The 17,799-nt window shown below is 36.9% G+C and overlaps 1 protein-coding gene across 1 annotated transcript; it reads right to left on the bottom strand.

The window, feature by feature from the left end:
- Positions 1–9,456: 9,456 nt before the first annotated feature.
- LOC129246356 (uncharacterized) lies at positions 9,457–10,325 on the bottom strand. Its single transcript, XM_054885108.1, has 3 exons — positions 10,037–10,325; positions 9,792–9,959; positions 9,457–9,698 (listed from the first exon to the last, which is right to left on the bottom strand). Exons 1-3 carry the CDS (start codon positions 10,299–10,301, stop codon positions 9,457–9,459), a joined length of 675 nt encoding a protein of 224 aa, XP_054741083.1. The 5' UTR covers positions 10,302–10,325.
- Positions 10,326–17,799: the final 7,474 nt, after the last annotated feature.

The following is a 17,799-nucleotide window of genomic DNA, read 5'->3' as shown; positions in this document are numbered from 1 at the left end:
TATATACATAAGTAGGGGAGGGGGCCCAGTTGTGACGCGGGTTTTGAAAAAAATTAAAATTTTTTCCTCAGTTCCGCAAATTGAAAAATGAAGAAGTTTAACATTTAACTATTAACCAAACGCAACTTTTCTCCAAAGAAAGTATGTTTATTTGAGTTACTCAAAAAATTTTGGAACAAATTTTTTCAGGATAACTTTTTTTAGGACAAAAAAAAAGTGACCCAGTTGTGACGCACCTCAAGAAATTTACTGGAAATGAGAAAATATGAAAGGAATGTCACACCAATTGTTGTGATTTAATGATTTATTTATTTTGAAGGCTTTCAATGGCAAAAATAATGAAAAATACAAAAGAAAATGTCCTTCAATGACCATAAATGACAACGATTTTTATTCATCATCGTCATCTAAATATTCCTAGTCGTCGTCCACGTCACTTTCGCAGTGTTTGCAAGTGAAATAACTTGCCTGCATGTTGGCGCACTTCAAATGAACTGGACGCTTGCATACGTTGCAATCGATCGAGTTGGCAGTTGGTTTTTTTTAAACAACAACAAAAATGTAGGAATTCGGCAGTTCTATATGATCGTAGTGCAAAAAAAAGGTGCGTCATAACTGGGCCACCCGCTGAGTCACAACCGGGTCACGATGCTATTTTGTGTATGACAAGCAAGTTTTTTATAGACACCACATAATCACATAAATCCATAGAGAATCACAAAATATACGGCAAATACAACATTTTGATGCATTACACTCGCCTTTTCACTTTTAATTTCACAAAATGAAATGAATGACACATGATTGGCAGGGCTCAAACTGTCATTTTCATACCGCATGTCAAAAATATTTAGCTGCGTCAGAACTGGGCCTGCGTCACAACTGGGCCCCCTCCCCTATATATTATAGTATGTACATATATATGTATATATAAATTAAAATATGTCGATAAATATGAGAATTTACTTTTTGTACTTTTTTCAAAAGATTTGTTTTGGTATACTACTATGTTTAATATTATTTTAAACATTCTAAAGTTTTATTCTTATACAAATAATTCATAAAAACAAATTCAATTAAAAATTATTGCCGAATAAAAATTATATTCATACATAATGCAATACACTCGTAAATTCGGGATGCTAATTTTATATGCCTCACAGATTTGACTGACCTTATTTTCTTATTTCAGGCTGAAATCTAGAGTAGAATAATACATTTTCTGTATGACGTTGATTTGCATATATAATTGGCGCTTACCCTTTCTTTGGTTTTCTATGGGTTTCTATGGTTTTCTATGAGGAGCTTTTTCATGACAGAGATACTTTCAGAGTGTTACCATTACCTGCAGACGGGTAACCCCAATATTGAAAAACATAAAATTAGTTGCTGCAATGGATCTTCAACATAATAATTAGTGAGTTAGTAATTCTGCCGTTCAAAGAGGAAAACATAAAACTCTTCAAAGAGTGTTTTTAAGACTGACAATATCCGAAGAGGTGCCCCTTGAAATGCTTGGGAGAAAGATTCCGCGGAAGATTTTTGGACTTTTGCACGTAGGGGACGGCGATTATCGTAGCCGATGGCACAATGAGCTATATGAGCTTTATGGCAACATATGTAGACACATAGCCATAGCGCAGCGAATAAAAATCCAGTGGCTACGTTGGTTGGGTCATGTCGCCCGAATGGGTACAAGCACTCCGGGTCTGAAAGTACTCGATACGGTACCAGCTGGTGGTAGCCGAGGAAGAAGAGGGCCTCCCCTGCGTGGGAAAAATCAGGTGAAGAAGGGCTTGGCTTCACTTAATGTGTCCAACTGGCGCCGATTAATGTGGTTATTAATTAATTGAATACATTTTTTTCGAAACGTTTGACTTGCAATCCCAACGAGTTTTTGAGTCGGGATGAGACATAGAATGATCGCAACTCATCAGAGACTAAGAAAATGTAGATATTCTCATAGTGCATAGTCGAAGAAAGCCAAATTAGGTTAGTCAGTAAACCAAGTCATACAAACAGTTTTTTAAGACAGTCAGGAGGCACCGTCTCAATTACGCGGACGAGATCCAAGATAAAACAAACCGACAATTGCTGGAACGGACAGTGTACAGACAGACAATTAACGACACTCATCGGGAGACTCTTACCACCTTCTTAAGCTCCCGGCCCCCGAATGCCGTCATCGGAGTCCAACCAATACTCATTGCAGACGAAAAGCTCCAACTTCCCCGAGACTCCCGCGTAACCTTGGCCCAATTACGTTTTGGATATTGTAGCAGGTTCAACTCCTACCTATCCAGAATCGACCCCGAAATACAAAACATATGACCGGCCCACGTACGACATTAACCACCTTTTCAAAACCCCATCAAACCCACTCATCTAACACCTCCCTCCATCTGGACTCAACCTGTCGAAACAAAAGTTTCCTGGGCCTACCGTTAGATGAGCTAGACGAAGACGACCGGTGATTTATATTACACTGACAGGGCTAAGTTAACTGCTACAACAACAACAACAACAGTTTTTGAAGAATATATAGTTAATGCATAGTAGTGCAAGCGGGTGATGTTATGCAGAACCGTTGCACGAATTCGATGGCAATTGAAAGCAAACAACGACAGCATTTGGCGAGCAAAAAGTTAGTTTCCACCAGAAAAGCGCGTCTGCGCACGAGTTCTCAGTCGCAATAGGAAAATTACATGAATTACGAGTGGGTTACGAATTGCTCACAGGTGCACAGGCTCTAATGCTGTATGGCAAGCAATGGCAAGCCTCGGAGTGTATTTCTGCAATGAAACGGCTCTTCCTAAAAAAATTAAAATACTAGTCGAAACTACAAATCTTGATGATTTATCTAAAAACTCTTACCTTTTTCTGAAAAATAAACGCTTTTTGAAATATTGAGAAAGATAATAAATTCCTTTAGAGAGTTCAATTCAAAAACACACGACTATGACTATACTGTTTTATCTTTGAAGTAGGAACGCACTATTTCTGTGGTCATCTAACGCACATTTTCTATGGACAAACATATAATTTTTGTATGCGATAATAGACATAAAACATCAAACATGTATAATATATAACTATAAGGCGCTTACATCCCTTATTTGGTGTTTGGCGGAGCTGCTCCTCCAATTTGTGGAGAGCGTCTTGATATTTTTCCACAAACAATAGCAATAAAACTAAATTTAATTTATGTTTTTTAATTACTTTTTATTTATTTGTATATAAATACATATTTTAACTCGACCAAAATCGCTTAAGCGGTTATCGCGCCAATCAGGGCGAAGAAGGGCGTATGAACGCTATGCATCATTCGTATTGTTTTGCAGCAGTTTAAATGCGTTTTTTTAATTTAGGAAGCGTTTTAAGAGTTTCGCATTCTATTTTTAGTGCATATTATGCCTTACCCTAGTAATTATTTTCCCTTACAGAAAATATATGCGATAGAAAAAATATATTTATGTATTATGCAAATACATAGTGCCAGATAATTTGCACTTGATTGTGAACTACCATAATACTTTTTTGATTGAATATGAAAAATATTTCACTCATAAATATTTCATGTATAAAGATATTTATTACTTTTATTATAAAACCACTGTGCAATAAAATCAAACAATATTTTACGCAAAAATAATGGATTTCTTTTTCCCTGAACTAATATTATATATTAGCACCATAAAATGGAGACAAAGAATCCAACAATTTCAACGTTATAATCATTTCAATAAGTGTTCGGCTTTATTTAATTTTTTTTTTTAATTTTGCTTTTTTCGTTTTAAATTTTAACTTTTTTTCTAAATTTGGAAAAAGAACATTCGTCAATATTGCAAGGGTTGCAAATTAGTTTGTATGTGATCACACTTTTCAATAGATACATATTATATGTACTACTGTGGGGAAAAAGTAAGGTGAATTTGGTTGTAAAATGAAAACTCTTTATTTATTCTTTCAAATCAATTTCATCCCCTTCAAAATAATCCCCTCTCGATGAAATACACTTATGCCAACGATTTTTCCAATCCCCGAAACATGCCAAATAGTCCATTTCCGGTATAACCATCAGCACCTTCTTCGATTCAGCTTTTATCTCTTCAATCGACTCGAAACGCGTTCCCCGGAGTGGTATCTTTAGTTTTGGGAATAGCCAGAAGTCACACGGAGCCAAATCAGGCGAATACGGTGGTTGCGGAACGATATGCGTGGAATTTTTGGCGAAATGGTCACGAAGAACGAGTGCAGTGTGAGACGGTGCATTATCGTGATGCAAAAACCAAGAGTTGTTGGCCCATAATTCTGGTCTTTTTAGACGAATTGCTTCACGTAAACGACGCATAACGCTCAAATAATATTCCTTATTAACAGTTTGGCCAGGTGGAAGGAATTCATAGTGCACCACACCACGAAAATCGAAAAAAACTGTCATCATGACCTTTATTTTTGAACGACTTTGACGTGCTCTTTTCGGTCTGGCCTCGCCTTTAGCGCGATACGAGTATTCGCTTGATTGGTCGGTTGTTTCAGGGTCGTAAGCATAAATCCAAGTCGCATCTCCCGTAATGATGCATTTGAGCTTGTCCTGATAGTCTGAAAGCATTGTTTCACACACATCAACGCGACGACTTTTTTCCAAGAAATTGAGAGTTTTCGGTACCAAACGAGATTTGACTTTTCATAGGCCCAAATGGTCTTTCAAAATTTTTTTCACAGATCCTTCTGATATTCCGATCATATCAGTAAGGTCTTTAACAGTCAACCGACGATTTTTGAGCACTAACTCCTTCACTTTATTGACGTGTTGGTCATCTGTTGACGTCGATGGTCGTCCGGAGCCCTACCAGTCATCAACACGTTTTCGACGCTCTTTGAAGTCTTTGTACCACTTATAAACATTTTTCTGCGGCATGGTCGAATCGCCAAATGCCTTCAGCAATATGCTAAACGTTTCCGCAGCTGAAATTTCATTCCGCAAACAAAATTTGATGGCACTTCTCTGCTCAATCAAATCAGACATTGTAAAAATCGAAAAATGCACTCTATTACTGATAATGACATTCACATGAAAGTTGGTCCAGATGTTATTAACAGTGCTGCCAAATCATGAAAAAAATAACTAGAGCGAAATTTTAATCCCGCGAAGTTTGACAAATAAATTCACCTTACTTTTTGCCCACAGTAGTACATATGTACAGCCATGGACAGATAAATAGCAGAAATGTGAACGTTATACGTTAAGTTAAGATTTTAGTACGAACTCTGCTTTGATAAAATAAATTTGTTTGTTTACATTTATTACCGTTATTAAGGTTACATTTATGCGAGGAGTGTACCGTTTTTTTTTTCGATGGAATTTTTTACGTTCTATTTTATTTACGCTTATTGCTGTTTTGAAATATGTAGACACAAAAGTAGGACATTTTAACTTGTGTAGCGGAGAGTAAAACTTTAATATTGTTTCAGCGATTTTTAGTATAAATTTTGTTTCTTAAATAAAATTTTAAAGTAATTACTAAAAATGGGACGTGAAAAACATTGCACACCGGGGAAAAGAGCTCTTATATACCGTATGAGTGAAAACGGAAAAAGCTATGCAGAAGTAGCTGAAAAGATGATGTGCTCTCGGAAAATGGTTTATAATGCTCTTAATTTAGCTAACACGTTCGCGGATGTGAATGCTATAGCGTTCATTTTTATAGTGATTCAAAATGACGTGGATGATACAGCATTCAAATTTTAAAGACAAGTTTTGTTCATTTAATTTCATGTAACTTTAAGTTTTTGTCTATACTAATATTATAAAGAGGAAAACTTTGTTTGTTTGTTTGTAACGAATAGGCTCAAAAACTACTGGACCGATTTTAAAAATTCTTTCACCATTCGAAAGCTACATTATCCACGAGTAACATGGATTATATCTTATTTTGGAAATAGGGCTCGAGATATAGGTCAAAACGTGGACCCGGGTAACCTTCGGACGTGTATGTACAATATGGGTATCAAATGAAAGCTGTTGGTGAATGCTTTAGTTCAGAGTATTTTCCATGCCGCTCCGTGACTAGGGTCTCGAGGTAGAGACCAAAACGTGGACCCTAGAATGAGTTTGTACAATATAGACATCAAATTGAAGCTGTTGGTGAATGCTTTAGTACAGAGTATTTTTCATGCCGCTCCGTGACTGGGGTCTCGAGATATAGGTCAAAACGTGGACCCGGGTAACCTTTGGTTGTGTATGTACAATATGGGTATCAAATGAAAGCTGTTGATAAGTGCTTTAATATGGGGTAATTTTCATACCTATTGATGACTAGGGTCTGGAAATATATGCCAAAACGTGGACCCGCCGTGTCTTTTCACCGAATTAAACCAAACTTACACACATTGTTAAGGAGGTATTGAAGATGGTTTCCGTATAGTTTGAATACCTATTGGTAGATAGGGTCTCGAGATATAGGTCAAAACGTGGACCCGGGTAACCTTCGGATGTGTATGTACAATATGGGTATCAAATGGAAGCTGTTGGTGAATGCTTTAGTTCAGAGTATTTCCTTCCGCTCCGTGATTAGGGTCTCGAGATAGAGACCAAAACGTGGACCCTAGAATGTGTTTATACAATATGGGTATCAAATGAAAGCTGTGGATGAGTGCTTTAATACGGGTTAATTTTCATACCTATTGATGACTAGGCTTTCGAAATATATGCCAAAACGTGGACCCGCCGTGTCTTTTCACCGAATTAAACCAAACTTACACACATTGTTAAGGAGGTATTGAAGATGGTTTCCGTATAGTTTGGATACCTATTGGTAGATAGGGTCTCGAGATATAGGTCAAAACGTGGACCCGGGTAACCTTCGGACGTGTATGTACAATATGGGTATCAAATGGAAGCTGTTGGTGAATGTTTTAGTTCAGAGTATTTTTCATGCCGCTCCGTGACTAGGATCTCGAGATAGAGACCAAAACGTGGACCCGGGTAACCTTTGGTTTTGTATGTACAATATGGGTATCAAATGAAAGCTGTTGATAAGTGCTTTAACACGGGGTAATTTTCATACCTATTGATGACTAGGGTCTGGAAATATATGCCAAAACGTGGACCCGCCGTGTCTTTGCACCGAATTAAACCAAACTTACGCACATTGTTAAGTAAGTATTGAAAATGGGTTTCGTAAAGTTTGGTTATAATTCGGACCACTGGCAACGGGTACAGCGTTCTTTTGAACCAGCCATAATGTCGCTTACTTCTTTAACGCTTGGGGCGGAACTGAACTATCAAATTGACAGTGTGAGTTACAATGCATCAATATTTCTTTCTGATTTGGATGCCATAAAGAGAAGACGTAAGGGCAAAGTGTTAAAATTTTTTGTGAATTTTTTTGGAGTGGATTTTGGAACAGTGAATAATTTCTTACGAAATTTGAGAATTTAATGTGAAATCCGAATGAAATTATGTGTTCGTGGAAAAAAAAAAATTTTTTCGTTTTTGTTTTTGAAAAATATAAATGGATAATGGTTAAAAGAGCTCCAATGCTTAATAAAACATATAAATTGAAACGAAAAATTCATGGATGATCAGGAAAAAAGACGATTGTTTCTTAGTTATTCATATGCGTTGATTTGAAATTTAAAAACAATCTTTTTTCCTGATTTTCAATTTATATTTTATATTTCCTCAAAAACAAATAGAAAAACAAAAAATATTGTTTATGCCAAAGCGCTTGAATAAAGAATAAAGAAATAAATAATATGAAAATCATATATTTTCTGTTCTAAACCATATCTATTCTATTTTAGTGTGCCCAGCGAAGGGGGCCGGGTTTGCTAGTAATTAATATACTTATATCAATACTTTCATTAAGTACTTTCTGACTACTCTTATTATATATCTATAATCAGATTTGGGATATTGCAACTAGTTTCATAAATAATTGCCTGTCCATTTTTGCAGCTCCCTGAAATTTTTAGTGTCCGCGAACGTGTTAAGAAAGATTCAGCCTATCTAAGCAAAAAAAAACGGAAAGAAAACCAAAGCCGCGAACAATTGATGTTAATGTGGTTAGAGATATAATACGCAAGAGCAAAGCAGACCCTTTTAAGTCGGCACGGCAAATAATGCTTCAAATAAACCAAGAATCTGGTCTACAGGTGTCCAGAAAGCGTGTAGAAAGGCGACTTAACGAAGCCCAGCTGTTTGGCCGCATAAGCAGAAAAAACCACTCCTCTCAAAAATATATATCAAACACCGACTTGCCTTTGCAAAGCCGACGCATTCTATTCAGTTTTGGAAAAACGTACTTTGGACCGACGAAACCAAAATAAATAGGATCGGACCAGATGGGAAAACTATTGCACGTCGTCCAAAAAATCAAGCGCTAAATCCTAGGTTCACAAAAAAGACGATTAAGCACATGGTGGCATGGTGTGTGGGCCGATTGTTCGCGGGATTGGTAAAATGGATATATTTCAGTATATCTGGATATACTCCAGAATAAAATGGAGCCATTTGCGTTTGAGTTTATGCCATTAAACTGGACATTTATGCAGGACAATGATCCAAAGCATACTGCAAAAATAGTGAAATTAATGTATTGGATTGGCCGGTGCAGAGCCCTGATCTCAATCCAATAGAAAATTTGTGGAATGACGTTAAGGTCAAAATCGCTTACAAAAATTAAAAAAATTTGATTTGTGAGCCGCAATTGAGGAGGCTTGGTACTTGATTCCAAAGGAAAGATGCCACAAGGGTGGAGCGACGGCTTGAAGAAGTAATCAAAAACGGTGGATATAGTACAATACAAAATACTAATCTGGTAGCGCAATATTATTACTTAACTATCTGATTTGTTTACTATTTTTGCTTTTATTTAAAATTTTTTAGGATGTGCTATTTATGTGTTCAGGAGGTTTTGTGAGTTATCAACGTTTTCGTAAATTAAATCAGAGCTGAAATTCTTTATGACCATTTTTTTGTTTTAAACAGGTAGTAAATGAGATTTTTATTTTTTATGTTGCTTTTTCTCCAATAAAAAATAATTATTTAAAAACATATTCAACTCTTTGCTTTCAAAGTCTAAATGTGCTATTTATATGACCATGGCTGTATATATGACTACCGGTATCATTATGAATCTTTAAAAACAAAAAAAAAGTGAGCCTACTAACATGTGAAATTGCCCATAGGCAACGTTGGCGTCGAATGGGTTAAAACACTCTATACCTTGATTAATTGAACTAACTTTAATAGTTCACTGTCAAAAAAACAAATTTTCAAAAAATACCAAAAAAAAACAATCTATTGGAGAATCACAAAAAACAACAGTGCTTTAGTTCAAGTTTTAGCAGCAAAGCCCGCCAGTGCCATTACATACACACTTACATATATTTGTACATATACATACACATTGATATGTACGTTTATATGTATGATATTCTTCATGCCCTTCAATCAATATCCATTTCATCCACTCTGCTGCGTACGCGATTTTTCTTCTTGGTCTTCTTTGACGGCGGTGGTGGGAGAAAACTTTCCAAAAATTCTATGGTATTTAAAATAGTATCCCTGCTCACATTGCCAATGTGATCCTTATCGAAGAAAACAACTGGTTCATTAATCAGATTTGCGCATGTGCAAGGAGTAGAACGTACCGGGCCAAGCCTTTCAACATCAGTAGCCGTGACCGTTGCTGCGTGAGCACAGAGGAAGTTTAAACAGGTATAAAAAATTGAATGTATTTTCATATAAAATTTTATTTTATGCACATCTTTCACACTCTTACCAAAAATGGGTCTAAAGCACTCCTTAATCTGTATCCACTTTTCACAAAATTGCTTGATGGAGCTATCGTTTTGTTTGAAGAAGGTGCGTGCAGTCGCATCGACGCGTCCCTGTATGAAGTTTGGTATGAATGGCCACTTGCCTTTAGCGGCAAAAAAGCAAACAATATCTGCAAAGAAATAAGAAAGATTGCAATTTTGTTCTTAAAAATTATTAGCAATTCAAAAATAATATATCACCACCTACAAGGTATATTGAATATATGAAAGAAACTACGTCGCTGTTCCAGACTAGAAATCGCATGGATGCCTCTCCCTTCTACGCCTACCATCTGCCCAACCAAACGTCCCTCATTTAGATGATTTTCATCGGCGTTGTCTGCCAAACTGAATGGAATATCCGCAATACGTACGCTACGCATATATGCCTCAGTGAGCAGCACCTGATAGAGCAGCAAGAGCAAGAATATTGGCAACACACGCCCCAGCAGTTGTGCGCGCAGTGACTTCATTGCACTGTCTTTCGTTTGACTTTACCAAAGTTTAAACTGAATTATTGAGCGAGCGCCCCGCTTACATGCAACAAATAACGAAATATAACTGAACTCACTATCCGCAAAGGTGCGCAAAAGTCCTGGCCTATCCAGGCATTTCCTGTGGCTAACAATGACGTGTTATTGATTTTAATTGCAAATGTACGATGAAAAATCTATGCAAAATGTACGCTTTGCATGTCAGTGACTATTTTTAATTTGTATGCATATGTATGTATGTAAGCAAGTATGAAAGCGATAGCGGGTGCATTTTCCATGTTACATATGTATTATATTTATAGGGGCTGGCAAGCGCGACAAATTGATTATTTTTTTGATTGTATGATATGTTGCATCGTCTAGTTCAAACCACATATTGTCAGTGTACATAGAATCAACAATAGGACAAAAACCTTTGTTAACATATTTCGATATTTCATCCATTGAAGGTAAGCGCATTTTGATTTCCTTCAATACTTTACGATAATTTGATTTTCTTTCAATATTTTCCCTTGTAGACAGTAGCGAAGGTACTCGCCGGTATTTGTATGACTTGTACCGAGCAAGTCGACCCAAATTTTCCATACCCACGGCAGTCAGTCCTACGTTACAGGATCGACCTAAATTTATATCCGACCTAGGACTATCACTCCAGGAGCATTCCGCGAATTGTGCGGGGAATGTTTATGATGCTATTTGCCATATGATGCAGCTGATATAAATAGTGACATTCTTAAGGGGTGAGGTACGGTGCATTAGAAAGGGCTAGTTTACTGGGGCGGCAGCCCTTGGTCGAGAAAACCCCGAGTCATTCCGTTAACCTAGAACCGAACGCCATGGGAATGTAATAACATTCTTCTTATTAATTAGTTGGAAGTGTTATTAAACTGAATAGTTGACGGTATATGTGAAGCACGAAATTTTAATTTTTTGTAGGATGCAAGAAAAAACAAATTAAGTATAAAGCGCCTTTTATTAAAAAATATTTAAGTTTTGTTTTTAATAAAATTTTTTTTTGAAACGGTAAATTTATATAACAATGATCTACTTATCTTATTCTTAATTCCATATGAACCGATCCACTTTTAATGAAATCCTTGGCAGCTTTGTATGAAGGCAGTGACCCTACATTCTTCAATACAATATTGTCTTGGGTAAAAATTCTGAAAGAATTGTGCCACAAATTCTAAACAGTCTACATTTATTTAAGCCACAATTCAGTATTTTTAAAATTCTGTAAAGAAAAGATGATGTAAAATTAACACTCCGGGTCATAATTCTGTATAAAAACTTTCCGGCAAGGAATTCTGGTAGAGGGGACAAAGTAACATGCCAAATTTTCTAGCCTTTACACATTCCTATGGAAATCCGCATAGGAAACTATTTGATTCTTACATTTAAGTTTTATGATGGGTTCAGTAGTTCTACATAGAAAACAGTGGAAAATATTTTTGTGGAACATTTTAACCCTCTAACTACTCACTAGATGGACCGTTTTTATGGTTTGCGAGAAAGGGCAAAATATACTCACAACAGGGCGATATAACGGGTTAAAATGGGTCACAAAAATATTTAACACGAATTTCTTTACCATAAGTTCTGTGAGATCACAGGCGTGTAAGGCAATGCTAAAATTCATTGTTAGCTTCTTTAATAAAAAAAGGAAAATTTGCTGTGTATTGTTCATTTGCATGTGATAACACTGACTTATAGTCTTTATAGATATCGAGTACTTTATATTTACTCCTTATTGGATTAAGCCTGACGCAATGAAACACTTGGTGTGTATAAAAGTTTACCTTTCCGCACTCACATAACCCTGAATCGATGGCACGAATCATGTGCAAATAATCAATATTCTTTTGCTAACCAATACTCTTTTGATGAGTTGTATATCTTTGGAATCGATGTTACAATTTTCGAACCAGGTCTTTGCTGGTAATTTCTTTTGCGATTTGATTTACTTTTTCATTAATTGGTATACCAGAATGACCGGGAGAAGACACCACATGAACATTTGAGAATTCAAACTTTGAGAGCTTCGCGTAAAACAAAGCGATGCAGTTATTGCTGGAACAATTGTTTTTTATGAGCTTGCATGCTGTTAAGCTCTCCGAGAAAATAACAACTTTATCCGCTCGCGCCTGATGATCAACATCTAATGTCTTTAACAATGCTCATAACTCTCCAAAGGTGGAGGATGTGCGACATTCTGTTTTAAAACCAAAACTTCCTTTTTAGTTTTGATGCCAGACTCCGCAGCCAACCGAATTGGCCAATACCAAAGGGCAAGCAGCAAAAACATTGAAGCCATCAGTTAAGTAAACATTTAATTTTTGACCAAAGGTAGCTCTAATTTGTGCTGTAGTCACCTGACTCTTAACTTCCGGGAGGATGTGCGTGTTCACTCTGAAGCTTTCTACAGCCTCGAAAGGATCACTAATCTTGATGTTGCTGAAAACATCTGAAACTTTCTTAAATACACAGGTGTAACTGGATTTCGAGCCAGCTTTGCTAGCAATTGTGTAATACATTTTAACATTGAATTGTTTAAGCTTTATGATTTCTTTGGCTGTGAGCCACATTCCTCTCTCAGCTGTAGGGAGCTCGTGCGCAAGCACATAAAGCAGCGCGACCGGAGTTGACGGGGCACATCCAAACTTCTCTGAAGAAAGAAGTTTTGAAAAGTAGTAAATTTTAATTATGGTTTCGCATACTAAAGTTGTCGTAGTTCTACAATACTCTATTTTCGTTCTAACAAAACTTCTATACATTTTTAGGGTTACTTGAGGGTGAAGGCTGAAGGTGAGGGATTGCTTCTATTATATTGTTGTCAGCAAATTGAAAATATTATATTATATTTGTGTTTTCACTCCTCAATTAAATCATCATAGTGATCTTTTGCTGCCAAGAAAGAAATGCCTTATAGACTTGACCTGCGGAATCAAACTGTGGTCGAAACTGTTGTTGGCCAAAAAATTGGAGCTATGAGCTATCTGCATGATGCTGCATTTTTCTAAATTGAACGACAGATTAGCATTAAAGGCGTTTACTTTAATAGTGGGGTTACTTCCAATTCTTGTATGTACGGTAACTTACATATGGTACGTACATATATTGTATTGTAATTATACTAAATTCTATAAAGACAAAATATTGGAATTAAAATTAATTTGGGTCATAAGTCTGTATTTGTAAAGCATTGTAAGGAAAAACCGTGTATGGTTGGTACAGCCGGAACTTGTGCACTTCCGAATGGTAGTCATACACCAACTTATTCGGTTACGGCGGTCGCCAAAAAGCATTGAAATAATTTGGATATTTAAAAAATTGTCTCTATAAAGTTGAAACAACAAGTACTTTCCACCAACTTTGTATCCAACATTTTTTAAGCGTTAAAAGCGCAGCGCAAATTTCTTTGATACAAATCATGAGTGACGCTTATTAAAAAAGACGTTTTTGCATATTTGAAATTTGCAGTTCTGCAAGTCTTATATATTTGAAAAACAGGTTTGCGCATCATCTGTTAGATGACCATAAAGAGCAACGGTATTCACCCTTTCGTCAAAGAAGTTTTTACGGAACCATTTGATAATAGATATTAATTATTTTTATACGATTCTCGATCGAAATTACACTAATTTTAGTCAAACGCCAACAGCTTTCAATTGACCCTGTAGTGAATTTAAATTATTTTTATGCGGTTCTCGGATTACAAAAAACAATGCTAAAAAGTAAAATCGAACTTGAAAGACCCTATACGCTCATACCTATGTGGCAATTTTCATTTTCGAGAAGGATTTGCCTGGGTGCACCAGTGGGTATAAAGGGCAATGAACTGTTGACGGAAATCAATGCGAATGGTGGTGTTTGTCAACAGCGAACGAACTTTTCAATTAAAATTATACAAGAATGTATGTAGTTTAATCATTTCGACTGTTACTATATTACATTGGAATAAATGACGCTCCAATTAAATGTTAATCATACGACATGTACGACGCGAGCGAAATTACTTATATGTACACAAGCAAACATGCCCACAAACGTACACATATACCTATATTAGCATATTTTTTCAGAAGTCAGATTACTGTGAATTTATAAATAGACACATTTATGTCGCTTTTGTAAGTAAGTAATTTAAATTTATTAAAGTAATGAATCGATACACAACAGATTTGTTTCTTTTATTTCTTATAGAAGCCAGTTGGAAGGTTTTAGTTTAGAAGGTAACATCTTGTTTATTTAGTAATACTTCTGAGCTATCGAAAAGGTCATGCTGCGCGACGAAATCAGGGAACTTAACAACTGCTCCTATTAGTCAGTTCCGATCTCTACTATCAGCATCTGGCCAGATTGAGACAGACGATAGACCAGGAGAAGTATAGGAAGAGTTATACCAGTCTAATGAAGTATGACCATACTTGCTAACGGCGAATCTTGTTCGATAACTTTGTTGTTGCTTTCGCATGCAAATTTTTCGTTAAGTTAATCGAGCATAAAGATAGCGAGCGGAAAATAGCGAATAGAAAAGAGACCTATTGACATTTCTTTTTTATATAATTTGTGATGCGATTGATTTCGCCATTGTTACTTGATTAGCTTGGGAAAAACCTTGCGCACTTACCTTCGCCCATACGAGATTTCCGTTTTCGGTGACTGCCACTAAAATTGGCCACTATAAATTTCTGTAGAACAATTTACCTTCTCGACTGTCTTTTTTAATAGTCTTCCTTTATTCATATTTTAAAACAGGGTAAAAAGAGACTGAGTATGCCATTAAGGTAGAGGTATGCTGTGACATTTTGGTTAGTGAAAAAAATGAAATGAAAACGTTTTTGAAAATACGAGGTGTGACTATTAAATACCGATTCTGATGATGCAAGCACTTTTAATTGGATATATGCTGCTCGCAGAATATCCCTCCGTTAACCCTTCCGTCCAACTTCGAGCAAATCGTGAGCATATTTCCCATATGCCCAAGGGAATATGAATGAAAAAGGTATGTGGTGCGGTGATCAGTCACCACGAGGATGAACTCAAAGTGTGTAAGGATACGGGAGCATCCGAAGCTTGATTGCAGCACGTGCAACGGCGATGTCTACAGGTACAACGTTAATCACTACATTAAGTGCTGGTTCCAATGAGGACAGACCTTTAAACTCACTCCACCTTACTAAACGTTGTTGCTGTATCAGCATAAACATTCCGCATATATTTACGGGGAATGCTGCTGGAGAGACAGTTATTGGTTGGATATAAATCGGAGTCGTTCCGGTAGCGTAGAATCGACTGTCGTTGGAGCACCTTTAGTTATGTTGCCCTTTCGAGCGAGTTACACCAGATGGCAATACTGCTGTTTCCGTGGCGCCGCAATTTAATGGCGGATTCTTATAGAACTCGACAAAAGAAAACGAAATGAAGGAGTAAACTTTTTTCATATCTCGCTTAGTTTTCGAGATATTAAATAAAAAATAATAATAAATAATAATAATAATTTTTTCTTCAGTTTGGATAGAATTCGGCGAGAGAAGATAAAATGTAGGAGTAAAATTTTTCAATATCCCGCGCTTAAAAAAAATAACCCTCATCAGTCCAACTCAGGCTACGCAATCCACAGTATTTTTATTCAATATCTCGAAAACTAAGCGAGATATCAAAAAAGTTTACTCTTTCATTTCGTTTTCTTTTGTCGAGTTCTATAAAATCCGCCATAATATTGCGGCGCCACGGAAACAGCAGAATTCCCCACCAGATGAATACTTCTTACCGTTATATCATATTTTATTCGTTGTACTCAGTCTATAAGAATTTGTAGACCAAATAAATAAAACTAAATAAATGAAAATAAATAAAAAAACAACAACAAAAAACAATAACACCTCATTCACGCCTATTGTGTGTTGCAATTTTTACAACATATTTAAAATTTTTTTTTTTTTCTTCTTTTCAGCTGTTTTCTTACTGGCAACAGATTTTTTTACCGAAATAAAATGGACGCCGGAAAAGAAAAAAGAAAAAATGTGTGTTCATAAAAATCAAATTAGTGTACTCTCAAGTATTCAAGTATAATTTTGCTGATACTCTGCATATATCTCAACGCTATCATACCCTTAAACCTCAAATATGCCTCCAAAAAAACTTGGCTCTCACCAGCATCACTACACATGTGGTATTTGCTCAACTATTATTAATGAAAGAACGGAGCCCAGCATTCTATGCTCTGGATGCCGTACATGGATTCACTCAAAATGCACGGGACTTACCCCTGATGAATACAAAATATTGGCTAGGAGCATTATAAAGGATGGTGTGATCTGGAAATGCGCTACTTGCAAATTTGAGGTTAGTGTCACCACCCAAGAAGACCTGATGTCAGATGATGCCCACGACACAGTCACTATGGACAAACTGGAGCAATTGTTTAACAATCAGTTTAACCGTCTATCTCAGAAACTAGAAGCAAAGATTGACAGATTCAAAGCTGCCATCGAGGACAACATAGCCGATCTCAGAAACGATGTAACTAAAATCGCTAAACAAAACACCTCTTTAACTGATACTTGTGCCCGTCTCAACAATAGGCTAACCACAGTCGAAAATAAACTCACATCCTACACCGTTAACTCCACGTCTCCCGAGGAAGTATTTGCTGAGTTCAACGAACGCAAGCGGGGTGAATCAAACGTCGTAGTGCTCAACGTCATGGAGTCGAAGAAAGCCTCTGGGAACGACAGGCTTGAAGAAGACAGAACACAGATATCTGCCATCCTGCCACCTAACCTATCAACTAGCATCGACAACCTAAAGCTACGCAGGCTTGGTCGCCCCATAGCTGGACGTTCGCGTCCTTTGCTAATTGAAACTCCGTCCCCAACTATTGCCTTAACTATTCTAAAATCTAAGCCTCCTACTACAGTTGATGGAACCCAGATAGCTTTCAAATCGGACCTTACTCCTGCTCAACTACTTCATCTCAAGAACCTGCGCACTCAGTTGGACACATTAGAGAAAAATGGTGACACTAATAAGACTATTAAATACATAAACGGCACCCCTAAAATAGTCAACAAGAATTTTCGCTCGCTCAGCAAAGATCGCAAAACCCTCAGCAATAAGAGTGTTGTATCAGAACGTCAGAGGCCTGAGGACAAAATTAACCAGATTTCTGACCGCTACGGCGATCAGTAACACTGATGTCATCTGTATAACGGAGTCCTGGCTTCACCCAGCCATCCTTGATGGCGAAATCATGGATGATACATTCACTATCTTCAGGAGAGACAGGGATTTATCTACTAGTGGGTGTGAACGAGGTGGAGGCGTGCTTGTTGCTACTAAGCGCTCTATCCAAGCAGATCGCATAGCAACTGCGGACACAACCGTTGAACAAGTGTTCATCAGGATAAAGTGTAATAATGCGGATCTCATCGTCGGCTGTGCCTACCTACCACCAAGATCAACCCCTGTATCA

This window comes from Anastrepha obliqua, chromosome 4 (assembly GCF_027943255.1).
Source record: "Anastrepha obliqua isolate idAnaObli1 chromosome 4, idAnaObli1_1.0, whole genome shotgun sequence".
Taxonomy (NCBI): domain Eukaryota; kingdom Metazoa; phylum Arthropoda; class Insecta; order Diptera; family Tephritidae; genus Anastrepha; species Anastrepha obliqua.
The sequence above is the reverse complement of the archived record's forward strand: the minus strand, read 5'-3'. Positions and strand labels throughout refer to the sequence as shown.

What these genes read in the sequence shown, in the direction of transcription:
- LOC129246356 (XM_054885108.1), bottom strand. Translation starts at nt 10,301, where the DNA reads ATGAAGTCACTGCGCGCACAACTGCTGGGGCGTGTGTTGCCAATATTC. An exon ending in TCATATATTCAATATACCTT is followed by an intron (nt 9,960 to 10,036) that starts GTAGGTGGTGAT and finishes ATTTCTTTGCAG; the next exon opens with ATATTGTTTGCTTTTTTGCC. An exon ending in GTGCTTTAGACCCATTTTTG is followed by an intron (nt 9,699 to 9,791) that starts GTAAGAGTGTGA and finishes GTGCTCACGCAG; the next exon opens with CAACGGTCACGGCTACTGAT.